Source organism: Engystomops pustulosus, chromosome 2, assembly GCF_040894005.1.
Source record: "Engystomops pustulosus chromosome 2, aEngPut4.maternal, whole genome shotgun sequence".
NCBI classification, from domain to species: domain Eukaryota; kingdom Metazoa; phylum Chordata; class Amphibia; order Anura; family Leptodactylidae; genus Engystomops; species Engystomops pustulosus.
This window is the reverse complement of record NC_092412.1, coordinates 47,879,711-47,892,228: the sequence shown is the minus strand read 5'-3', so window position 1 is coordinate 47,892,228 and position 12,518 is coordinate 47,879,711. Positions and strand designations below refer to the sequence as shown.

General features: G+C 41.4%; 1 protein-coding gene across 3 annotated transcripts in view; it reads right to left on the bottom strand.

The window, feature by feature from the left end:
- PHF11 (PHD finger protein 11) overlaps positions 1 to 12,518 on the bottom strand; it is an 86,675-nt gene that overhangs the window by 67,698 nt on the left and 6,459 nt on the right. For 2 of the 3 annotated variants that reach the window (XM_072134490.1, XM_072134493.1), the window contains exons 2-8: positions 11,264 to 11,365; positions 9,946 to 10,067; positions 6,649 to 6,686; positions 5,077 to 5,093; positions 4,162 to 4,208; positions 2,721 to 2,752; positions 803 to 891 (exon numbers count right to left, since the gene is read on the bottom strand). In XM_072134490.1, coding sequence (XP_071990591.1) covers positions 803 to 891; positions 2,721 to 2,752; positions 4,162 to 4,208; positions 5,077 to 5,093; positions 6,649 to 6,686; positions 9,946 to 10,067; positions 11,264 to 11,365 — 447 coding nt within the window. The remainder of the gene's footprint in view (positions 1 to 802; positions 892 to 2,720; positions 2,753 to 4,161; positions 4,209 to 5,076; positions 5,094 to 6,648; positions 6,687 to 9,945; positions 10,068 to 11,263; positions 11,366 to 12,518) is intronic. The other variant, XM_072134491.1, reaches the window with a different exon arrangement.

The window sequence follows — 12,518 nt, the reverse complement described above, 5'->3', positions numbered from 1 at the left end:
GATGCTTTTTCCAGTGTTGCCATTTTGGGGTTGGTATCACCTATTGTTGAAAATTTAGGAACAGAGCTGGTTGATGGCTTGTTTTTTTGCGGGACATGTTGTACTTTGCACCAATATTATTCTGGAGTACATATGTTTTTTTGATCACTTTTTATTGCATTTTTTGTATATGTGGGGTTTTTGTTATGATTTAGACTTTTTTTGGGGGGGTTATATATCTCTTTATATGGTATGGGGCTTATGGGCATTTTTATTGATTTATTACTTTATTTTTTATTGAATAACATTTTTTTTGTAACTTTTTCACTGTTTCCAGCATGGGACAAGAAGAAGCAATCATCTGATTGCTTGTTCATGCTTATACTCTGCAATACTGATGTATTGCAGGTTATTAGCACTGTCTCAGACGCCATCTTACTGGCAATGCCTGAAGGTATCTCTGGGGTCCCGATCGGACCCCAGAGATGCCATAGCAGTGATCGGCGCCACCCGAAAACGGTTCGGGGGGGGGTGGGCGATCGTGGGGGAAAGACCCCCTAGTGGCATGTTAGATGCCGCGGTCGCGCTGACCGCGGCATTTAACAGGTTACACACCTGCGATCGGAGCCCACTCCGATCGCGGGTGTTACACTGGGGTGCCGGCTATTAGTTACAGCCAGCACACCGTGTTTGCTGATGCTGTTTCGGCTCCGATCCAGTATGATCTCAGTGGCGGCTTTATCCGCCGCTGAGCGGGAAGGGGTTAATATTTAAAGGTGTATGAGGGTCATTTAGAAAAAAGGCCTTTCAGAAAAGAACTCACCTCTCTGTCTTCTATGTCCACAGTGGAATTACTAGGTATAATGAAGCTGCTTTCTGGTTGTTCATTATTTTGCACATTCTGCAAAACACCTGAAAAATATTACATATAAATAATGTTATCTTAAAGAGGTGCACATAAAAAGCTCAAGTTCTTTAGGATGTTTGTTTGCTACCCTTAGGTCCCAGTCACACGGTGCGTTTTGGTTGCGTGTTCAGTGCGTTTTGAAACACATTACAACAGCTGAGATGAGGTGATTAGCCTAATTACATTACTATTAATATTTACATTTACAAAACGCAGTGTAAATGCAACATTAACGCGTGTGTTAACAAAGTTAGCACACCGCAAACACCTTGTTAACACATGTGTTAACATAACTGTAAACACAAATGTTAACAGTAATGCAATTAGGCAAATCACCTCATCTCTGCTGTTGCAATGCGTTTCAAAACGCAATGAAAACGCAACCAAAACGCACCATGTGACCGCGCCCTCAGGATGTGTACACATGTTCAGTTTTTGAGATGCAGTTTTTGAAGCCAAAAGCAGGTGTGGATGATAATGGGTTGAGAAAAATAATTGAAAGGTGCTGCTCCTCCTACTTTTACACCATTCCAGGTTTGGACATCAAAAACTGCATCTGAAAAACTGAATGTGTGAACACACCCTTACAATGCTGCTATTTGTCACTATTTGAAGCTAATGAGTAAACCTACTATAGGTGGTCATGGTGTGAAGGTATTATTTCATAGTGGTATCGTGACATGATTCCAGATTTGATGATAATGTGAAGTTAGAGTGTGGGGCTTATTTGGCCCTTGTAGAGTAATAATACATGATATTACACCTTATTCTCACATCCTCTGATGCTCACATTCACCCGCAGCACCGCCCATCACTTCTGGGTCTTTTCATGTATACAGTGGCCGGCAGTGCCATCCAGACCACAGCCACACCACTGCTCAAGGGCACATTTTGGAGAGACAGGGTCCCATAGCAGGCTGTATAGAGGTCGCCTAGCATAGAGGTCACAGATATAATTTCATGCAGCCCAGTAGCTGCTGACCAGGGTAAGAAGGCATCAGGAATTAGAGATGTGCAGTGTTATATATACAACGTGTACAAAGTGTAGCAAAATATGTATATAATGGTGCACATGCTCCAATCTTTAGTGCGATAGGTCAAATGCTGGGGCACCCTAACAATGTGGGCCCCATAGCAGTCTCTATGGCTGCTACCGCTGTAGTTAAGTTTTAGCCTGTAGCAGGCACACACACAGAAGCCTGGGAATGATGGAGCACTGAGAGAGGTGAATATAAGTGGTTCATTGTTTTAATATTCCCGGTCCCGTTTTTTTTTTTTATTCCTGTAAAACCCCTTTAACACTGGGAGCAAACGTGCTGACTACAATAGAGTTACATTCACACAGCAGTATTTGAACTGGTATTTGAAAGAGTAAATACTTTTACAGACATTGCAAGAAAGATTTTTAGCAGTATATCTTGAATTCCATCCTGGAATATAGGGCATATTGCTTCTTTTTGCATAAAACAGAAAAAAGACATTGTAACCTCCCAATAATTACACTGGGAAAGGGATTTTGCTACAGATTTTCTGTCCGGAAATCTGTCATGGGTACAATCCTTTAGTCCTCATGGACATAATGGTATTAGGGGTCGGGATCTGGCTGCACCGGGCAGCAGAAAATATATGAAACGTCCTATTTTTGGCTAGATTTGCATCGGCTTTCTATGGAGAGGGGATGGATAAGGATCACTCATCTCTCCTTTTCTGCACTCCACTGCAATGCCCAGGTTCCGGCCAGGGTGATCACACGCTCATGTGCACGTAATCTCTCCTGTTGTTGTACATTGTGGTAATTGTTTTTAAAGAAATAATACATTAAACCACATCTCACCATTATTACAGTTTTGCTTCTTTATTTTCTTCCTGTAACACAATAGATGTTTAAAGGAATTAACTTTAAGAATTCAAAAACTAAAAGTCTCCTGTTCTCTAGTATATCATAGCAAACAGCCCCCTCATGGTTATTTTATATAAGCCCCTCTCCCTATCCTGTGAATCAGTGATAACTTGCTGTTACCAGATGACTGCAATACCCCTTTAGGTGAGAGGCCATCCATGGAGTACATAGACACACCAGGTATACTAGGAGTGCTGGGAATCTGGTACAAAAAAACACATATGCAGCATTTTTTTGGCACACTGTTTTAATGGCTTTATTCTTTTGGTCGTTACAATCATAGAGATACCAAATTTATATAGGTTTTCTCATCTTTTAGTAGATTTTTTTTTTTTTTTTAAAAAACGTCATCGTTTTAGAGCAGCCATTTTCTGGCTCCTATAACCCATGACTGTACAACCTTTTGATCACTTTTTATTAAAATTTTTTAGTGTTGCAAAATTATGGAAAAGTGTCAATTCAGACATCAGGGCCAATGATGAAGGTTTAGTGCCGAAACACAAGCATGTTGCCTCACTGATAAGTGCTTACCCCCATTGCTGCTTGTATTGTTTAAAAAGAATACAATACAGAAGTATTTTAAGAGTACATATTGCATTGCTGTGCTGGATTACCATTGTCTACCGATTAACAATGTGGCTGCGATGCTCCTTTGGCGCCTCCACACACGGACGTGAATGAAGTCGCTTACATAGTGAGTGGTATTGCTATCATTTTATATTGTTTAGTCGATTTGGACATTTGGACACTATTTCCCGTTACTACGTTAGATTTTGATAGAGCTTTTACACATGAAACATTTTTTCCTTTATTTAATGCCCCTTAGGGTACTTTAACCCAAGGGCACGGGTGTCCCATCTCCCAGCCTCTATGGTGCACTATTTGGGAGAGAAGCATAGAGGCTAGAATAACTCGATACTCACCTTTTCACACTCCCGAAAGCAGTCTTCTTCTCTTCCCTTGCATGTGGAGCTGGCAGACATGGTTATGTCTTATGGTGACATGGTGGCTTCACAGTCATGCACATACATAATGGGGGGCAGTGGGGTTGCGGGTGCACTGTGACTATTAGCTACCATGTGAGTGCACTGTGACTAAATACATTTTATATATCAGAGATGGTACCGACCGAAAGAATAAAGGGGATGTGAAGTGCACAGTGAAAGCCCACAATAACCAATAATAAAACTAATAATAATAAAACTGGATGTTTTCCCAGCTTCCTAGTACATTGCATGGAATATTGAATGGTGCAACTCAAAAGTAGACTTTGTCCTGCAGAAAACAAGCACTGAAAATGGAAAACCTGATAAGGTAGATAAAAGTTAATCAGGAAGGGAGTGGTAGATTTCCTTTAACTAATATAGAATTTTACCTTAGATTATCAGATGGTTTCTGACACCTTTTTCTCTTTCTGCTCTTCTAACAAAGGGAAAAAAGAATATTTATATTTGGATTAAACGAAATTAATTTTTTTTAACGTATAGTATGTCTTTTCAGTGTAGTTTTAGTGATAGAAAGTTATGGACATGTGATAACTTGATAGCGTGGGATAAAACCCTTTAACCTACAAAAAATTGTCTCCAGAGTTATATGCAAATGAGTCAGTCTGAGAATCTGTAGGGCGCAGGGTCACTTCAGACACTGCTTTCTTGGGCTCTATAGCACAAGATAAGAATGGTTTGGAGAGCTGGAGATATTGGGGCATATTTATCAGGATGTCAGTGGCGCAGAGGCCCTGAAATAATCGCAAAAGCTAGCTTATTGCTAGCACTTGCGACTATTTAGCCCTCTCCGCCACCTTCATGCCAGTGGGGCGTGAAGGATGGGGCGTGGCCGGCCGCGCGGAAGCATAGAATAAACGCGGCAAAGTCTCCTGCCCCGATACATCAAGAGGCTTCCGCTTCTTGATGTATGCCACTGCAAATATGCAGCAGTGGCGCACGAGCACTAGCGTATGATAAATGTCCCCCATTTGCTCTAATCACTGAGTTTTAAAACTGATATTCTCATTTTTAAAATCACTCCAGAAGCAGAGTTACAAGTGCTATGTAACTGTGGACAGGAGCACCTGAAGTGACTCTCCCCTCCAGGCTCATCAGCATGATTTTCTTGTTTTTAAGAAAAAAAGGCTTACAGATTATGCAAATGAGCCTGACGGAACCCAGATTCCCTTAAGTTCATTTCCATAATTTTAAAATCCTTTTTTTTTTATGAGCACCCATTCTTTGTAAAAGCTATAATCCCTTTGTTAATTTTTAAAATGTAATAGTAAAATTGAAGTACTTACCTGACCTTTCTTTGGGCCTGTAAAAATGTGAACATAAAACAATGTTCAGCTCTCACCAGATATAACAAAACAGATAATAAAAAATAGTAAGTAAGACAAGAATTCAGGTGTAGCCATCTGAAAAAAGACATGGCGTGCACATCTCACTCATCACCTTATCTACTATAAACACCCAGCAAGTATTGAAGGTTCTTCATAATCACATAATGCAGCAAATATATGACTTTTCCCTATCACATATAATGTTACTAACAAGACATAGGAGAAATCATATGGGTTTAGGATAGGAGAATGATGTGATGACCAAATGAGATATTTTAGGATAAAAACAAGGGAGAGCATTTTTTAGGGCTTGTATGCCTTAAAATAATCACAATCACTAGTAAATCACCAGTAATAGTGATTATTTCCACCTAAACTTCATCTCCACGCCAAGTGGGCATGGAGGGGCATGGCAAACAGCTAATTAGGCCGGAGCACTAGCCTAAACCTGTGAACATTGAGGCCTGGTAGTTTGCAGGTTAAATTGAAATTCTATGACAGACAGGACCTGGCGTAGATATGTCTGCCGGGGCAGCCGTATGCAAATACACCAAGAGACCAGAGCCACCTTATGTTTCCGAAATTACTTCATCTGAATCGGATTGCCTAATCCTAATCGGACCGCCCAGTCAGATTAGTCCCAAAAACAACAACCCCTGGGTTCACTAGGGTCATAGTGTTCTAGGGTTAATCTTATGATACATACGGGGAGATTTATTAGTGCTTGTACAGCAGTTTTCTGGCGTAGAAGAACTAAAATAATCACAATTTCTTGCACACTGCAAGAAATTACGATTATTCTTGCTAGTACTCCACCTCCACCCCATTTAGGTTTTTACGTAAAAACTACACCAGGTCTAAGTCTTTTGATGTTACCACTGCAACAGGGGGGGGGGGGGAGGCTTGCATCATACGCCGGCAGGTAAATTCTCCCCCATAGAGGGAGTCCTCTACACAGAGATATACGTCATTATACGTTTAAAGGGGTTTTCCCACGAAAGAAAATTCTCACATTTCATTCCCCTAGTGATGTTGGCAAGATGAAGCGCTAAGACAGTGCGAAACGACTCGTCCCTCTCACTCCCTTTGGTCTCCTGGGGTCCTTCCTCTCCCTGTCTACATGTCTACTTTTTAAACAATATGAAATAAAAAATAAGATGTTTTAAAGCCTCCAATAGTGAGTGACAACTTTTTTTCTACTCTACAATTTCTAATATATAATTGCGTACACTGGGACTGATAGAGACAAGTTAGACATACAGTATCTGTGAAATGCTGCATTTTTGTTAATAACAGTGAATTAGAGAATGTGTTATTTGGTTATCCTGAGTACATATAAGAAACTTGTCTTTGTGGGAATACCCCTTTAAGTATAAGCAAGTATATTTTAAGTATCACTAATAAAAGGTTGAGTTTTAATATGTGCTTTTCATATGTACTGAATGTACACATTTTATATACAGTAGTGTGAATAGACTATACAGAAATGGCAATAATACAAAAGAAGAGAAACTGTAACATTACACTTACCATTTGCATTGTTGTTGTTATGTTCAAAACAAAATACACTGTAAAAAAAAAAGATGTAGAGTCCGAGTTAGAACTAATGTACTCTAACCACTTATTTTCCAGGTTAATGCCCAGGCTATTTTTCTGTTCTTTCTATCAACGCCTTCTACAAACTATAACTTTTTTTTTTTTTTTTAAATATAGACAGTTCGCACTGCCACTCGTGGGGGTGTGCATCAGACCTAGGGATCCTACCCCCGAATGTATAATAAAGTAACAGCTCATGCACCACTGTAGAAGATGCAGTTGATCTTATTGCAAATAGACAGTTTTCACGGTGACTTTTCGGCCACGTTCAAAGCCATACACACGTGTAGTCCGCAATATTCTGCAGAACGTTCCACACACTTTCAGCCCAATCTACAGTGTGTCTGACAAAGGCCCTATGTGGCCAAAACGACACTGTGAACACTGTCTATTTTCAACAAAATCAACTCAATCTTCTACAGTGGTGCACAACATTTTACTTTATTATAACTTTTATTTGTATTTCTTTATTGTACCACAGCTGTATGAGGTCTTGTTTTTTTTCGTGACGAAATTTAGTTTTGATATTTCATACTAATGAACTTTTATTAACTGTTTCTGTGAAGTATATTTTAAAAGAATGAACCGCAAATACTTGAGTTTAAGCCGAGTTTTCAGTATAAAAAGATGTGCTGAAAAACTCAAACATGACTAATACTCAGGTAAAAAAATAATAAAGTCAAAACTCACCTTTCCGCTGCTCTCCTCCGGCCTCTTCTTACTAAGGAGCATGGGTTAGCAATATACTGGGGGCATGGGCTTTCTATATACTAGGGGGCATCAGGTTGGCAATATACTGGGGGCATGGGCTGGCAATATACTAGGGGGCATGGGCTGGCCGGCTATATACTGTGTCAGGGGCTGGCTAACTATATGTTGGGGGCAGGAGGCTGGCTAACTACACTCACCGGCCACTTTATTAGGTACACCTGTCCAACTGCTCGTTAACACTTTATTTCTAATCAGCCAATCACATGGCGGCAACTCAGTGCATTTAGGCATGTAGACATGGTCAAGACAATCGCCTGCAGTTCAAACCGAGCATCAGTATGGGGAAGAAAGGTGATTTGAGTGCCTTTGAACGTGGCATGGTTGTTGGTGCCAGAAGGGCTGGTCTGAGTATTTCAGAAACTGCTGATCTACTGGGATTTTCACGCACAACCATCTCTAGGATTTACAGAGAATGGTCCGAAAAAAAAAAAACATCCAGTGAGCGGCAGTTCTGTGGGCGGAAATGCCTTGTTGATGCCAGAGGTCAGAGGAGAATGGGCAGACTGGTTCGAGCTGATAGAAAGGCAACAGTGACTCAAATCGCCACCCGTTACAACCAAGGTAGGCAGAAGAGCATCTCTGAACGCACAGTACGTCGAACTTTGAGGCAGATGGGCTACAGCAGCAGAAGACCACACCGGGTGCCACTCCTTTCAGCTAACAACAGGAAACTGAGGCTACAATTTGCACAAGCTCATCGAAATTGGACAATAGAAGATTGGAAAAACGTTGCCTGGTCTGATGAGTCTCGTTTTCTGCTGCGACATTCGGATGGTAGGGTCAGAATTTGGCGGCAACAATATGAAAGCATGGATCCATCCTGCCTTGTATCAACGGTTCAGGCTGGTGGTGGTGGTGTCATGGTGTGGGGAATATTTTCTTGGCACTCTTTGGGCCCCTTGGTACCAATTGAGCATCGTTGCAACGCCACAGCCTACCTGAGTATTGTTGCTGACTATGTCCATCCCTTTATGACCACAATGAACCCAACATCTGATGGCTACTTTCAGCAGGATAATGCGCCATGTCATAGAGCTGGAATCATCTCAGACTGGTTTCTTGAACATGACAATGAGTTCACTGTACTCAAATGGCCTCCACAGTCACCAGATCTCAATCCAATAGAGCATCTTTGGGATGTGGTGGAACGGGAGATTCGCATCATGGATGTGCAGCCGACAAATCTGCAGCAACTGTGTGATGCCATCATGTCAATATGGACCAAAATCTCTGAGGAGCTTCCAGCACCTTGTTGAATCTATGCCACGAAGAATTGAGGCAGTTCTGAAGGCAAAAGGGGGTCCAACCCGTTACTAGCATGGTGTACCTAATAAAGTGGCCGGTGAGTGTACATACTGGGGGCAGAGGGCTGGCTATACGCTGGGGTGAGGTTGTGACCAATGCATTTCCCATCCTAGGCTTATACTTGAGTCAAAAGGTTTTCACAGTTTTTTGTGGTAAAATTAGGTACCTTGTCTTATATTCGGGTCGGCTTATACTTGAGTATAAAGCTGACATTTCTTTTTTCTAATAAACATTTATTGTGGAAAACTAAATAACATAAGAGCTTTTTAGCACAATACAGTGATGCCAAATGTATAGGGTTTTTGTTATTTAATGACCTTCCTTTACATGGTGAAAACCTTTTTGGGAAAAAAACTTTTCCATCATCACCTTCCAAGCACCATAACTTTTGAAATGTTTTGTCATTGTCACCGTGTGAAGCCTTTTTTTTTGCATAATAACCTGTAGTACTTTTTGATCAGGTTTAATATTATTTTTTGTGTGATAGATGTTCAAAAATATCAATTTGGCCATCATTTTTTAAAAAAAGTTTTGAGTTGTATGTGATAAATACTACTATAGTTTTTAGCTAGGGTTGGTATGGGTATGGAACTACAAAATGTGTCTGGTTTTACTGGTTTTTTTAAGGGGCGGCTGATTTTTTATTTTTTAAACTTATTTTTAGAATTACCGTATATACTCATGTATAAGCCAACCCGAGTATAAGCAGAGGTACCTAATTTTACCACAAATAACGTATTGACTATTGTAGGAAATGCATTTGTCACAGCCTCCCTGAGTAATGTAATGCAATGGAGATCCCAGCAATGGCATACCCCATAAAGCCACCCTCAGCAATGACATGCAACATCCCCTGGTAATGAAATGCCCCATGAAGCCCCCTAGTAATGAAATGCCCCATGCAGCCCCCTAGTAATGAAATGCCCCATGCAGCCCCCTAGTAATGAAATGCCCTGCAACAGTCCACCTAGTTAAGGAATGCCCATGCAGCGAGACGGTGGCGCAGGATCCCGGAAACGACGGAGGAGGTGAGTACACCTTTATTTTTTTCAAATTTACCTCCCCAGCCCAGTTGGACAACCCCCTTAATAGTGATTTCAGTCACCATTTTATAAAAATACGGGCATGCAGTTGAAACAAAGAAATATGAATTACACAAATCTACTTCGATTAACAGAGCCCCTGGCTTCTTGCACACATGGAAAGTGATAAGTTCTCCTGCATTCTTTGACATCACAGCCGACAGTTGCTCCTCGTTTTCTACAACGGTTACATGGCTGAAAAGAAACAATTGTCAAGAATTATGGAACAAGTAAGATCAAAATCATATATCACTGCAGCCTGCTGAGTCCTCTCCATACAGGGTGGGTGTTTGCTGCATAATGCAGCAAGCACCCACAGCTAACAACCATGTTTCACAACGATGGAATAGAATATAGCAATCATACTGTCATTCAGCTGTTTCTGCAATGGTCTGCCGACTTATACAGACCTGCAGCAAATTGCCCATACAGTACTACTGCTATAAGTGATTAGACCCCCTAGTAAAAATCAAATCAAACCCACAAATAAAAAGATATGATAACAAAAATGTTAGGTATCGCAGTGTCCCCAAATGCTGTTCTACACACAAAGTTGTAAAGTGGTGCTGCTAAGTGTGTCACTACTCTTAGGCCCCTTCCACATTTGCGTTTTTCACGCTCGTTTTCTGCGCGTGCTTTTGACGTGCAGAACTTGCATTGCACTCTGACCAATTGTAATCAATGGGCTTTTTCAGACTCTCATTTTTTTTCACGCACACACGCACGTTTTTTTAAACGCGCGTTTAAATCTCGACATGCTCTACTTTTGCGTGAAAAACGCACCATACAAGTCTATGGAGATGCATCAAAAACGCATTACACAATGAGACACGTTTTTCACGCAGCAATTGCCATAGAAAAGATAGAGCTCAGTCCTGAGTCCATTTCACGCGCATTATCTGTGTGTGAAAAACGCATTGAAATTGCATTGAAAACGCGCGTGAATAACTGAGACACTGAACGAACTCTGACTGAAAACTGATTGCACTCTGATGCAAAATGCGTGTTTTTCACTGACCAAACCCTGTTCGCACCCTGATCAAACTCTGACGTTATCTGCAACGCAAGTGTGGAAGGGGCCTTAGGCCGGCGCCACACAGGGCGCTTTGTCTGCGCTTGCAAACGCACACGCAGACAAAGTCGCGCCCACCGGGGCGGGCCTTGGCCCGATCGCATCGGCGTTTCTACGCCTGTGATCGGGAACGAGCCGCCGGTGTTTTGCGTTAATTTAACAGAGCCTAGGCCTGCACACTATTATTACACCCTGAGGCTATCTACTGAGTCACCAATGTCCTGTAATTACAAGATGCCTTGGATAAAAGGTATACAGTCATACATCCCTGCAATATTTATTATTTGTAGAGGTTATTATTGCATTAAAATAATCTTACCAGTTCTTTTCCTCTCTTTATTTCCGATACCACGGATTCAATATCGTACCTAAACTTTCCACATTCTCGAGGGTCTTTCATTATGACCTTTGGGGAATACAGCTAAAGAAAGAAAAAATGTTACGTTAGTAAAAATTTTTATTACATAATTTCCACTTAGGCTGAATTTACATAAACGTGTGGGGGAAATATGTATGGCCATAGCCGGGCGGGTACATGTTTGGGTAAATGCAGCCTTTTTGTAACACAGGTCAATCAAAAATACCAAAATCACTCCTAATGTGGTTTTATAATATCTTTATTGGAAGGGGGGGTCAAGATAGAACAGGCTATTAAAGACAGAGCTATAATTTACTACTGAGGCAAACAGGACATAGTAAATCAGTTTCCCCTTACACCCTAAGTACCACAGATAAAAAAATATTTTGTCATCAATGTAAGCATCCTAATGTGCTATTGTACTTATACCCGATGTTACCATTTGTTTTAATAAAGCCGCTATTGAACTTAAAATATTTTGTCAATTAATATGGATCACACAGATCAGGTAAGTGTCACTGATGATAAATGTATGATATAGAAAAGGAAAGTGTTAATGATCACATATGTGTGCAACAGAGGGGGAATGTGCCACAGAAGGGGAAAGTTTCACCGATAATAGACAGGGCTGTGGATTCAGTAAGCTAAACCTCTAACTCCGACTCCTCAATTTTCCGATCTTCGACTCTAACTCCAGCTCCATCAATATGGTCACCGACTCAGACTCCTCAGTGCTGTATTCCTGGTTGCTCTAACAGTGCTGAGATAAATGCAGGATTTCCTTCCCGGTACCTTATTCCTCTAATCTATAGCACAGCTTCACTCCTGAGCATGTACATAAAGTGCAGCACACATTCGTCTCAACTAACTCCCTAGAAAAGGGTGCACATTGTCTCCAATGAGCACTTCTATAGCTGAGGTAACATAACTGATGGAAGCGTTCATTGGTGTCTCGGCGAGTCCTCACTGCTCCTGGGTCCTCTCCAGTTGCTCTACGTTCTGCGTCCTGACTCCTGACACTGGTTGTATGCATCAGGACCCAGAGCAGAGCACCCGCAGGAGAGGACCCAGAAGTGGCAAGTACTGTAGCTGTACTATCCCCAGGTCTTCTGCCGCACCTGGTGCAGCACTGCTTCGGGTCCTGATGCTGCATACAACAAGAGCAGGACAAAGATGAGAGCGGCACATAAAGGGGAGAAGAAACTGCAGGGTGGTT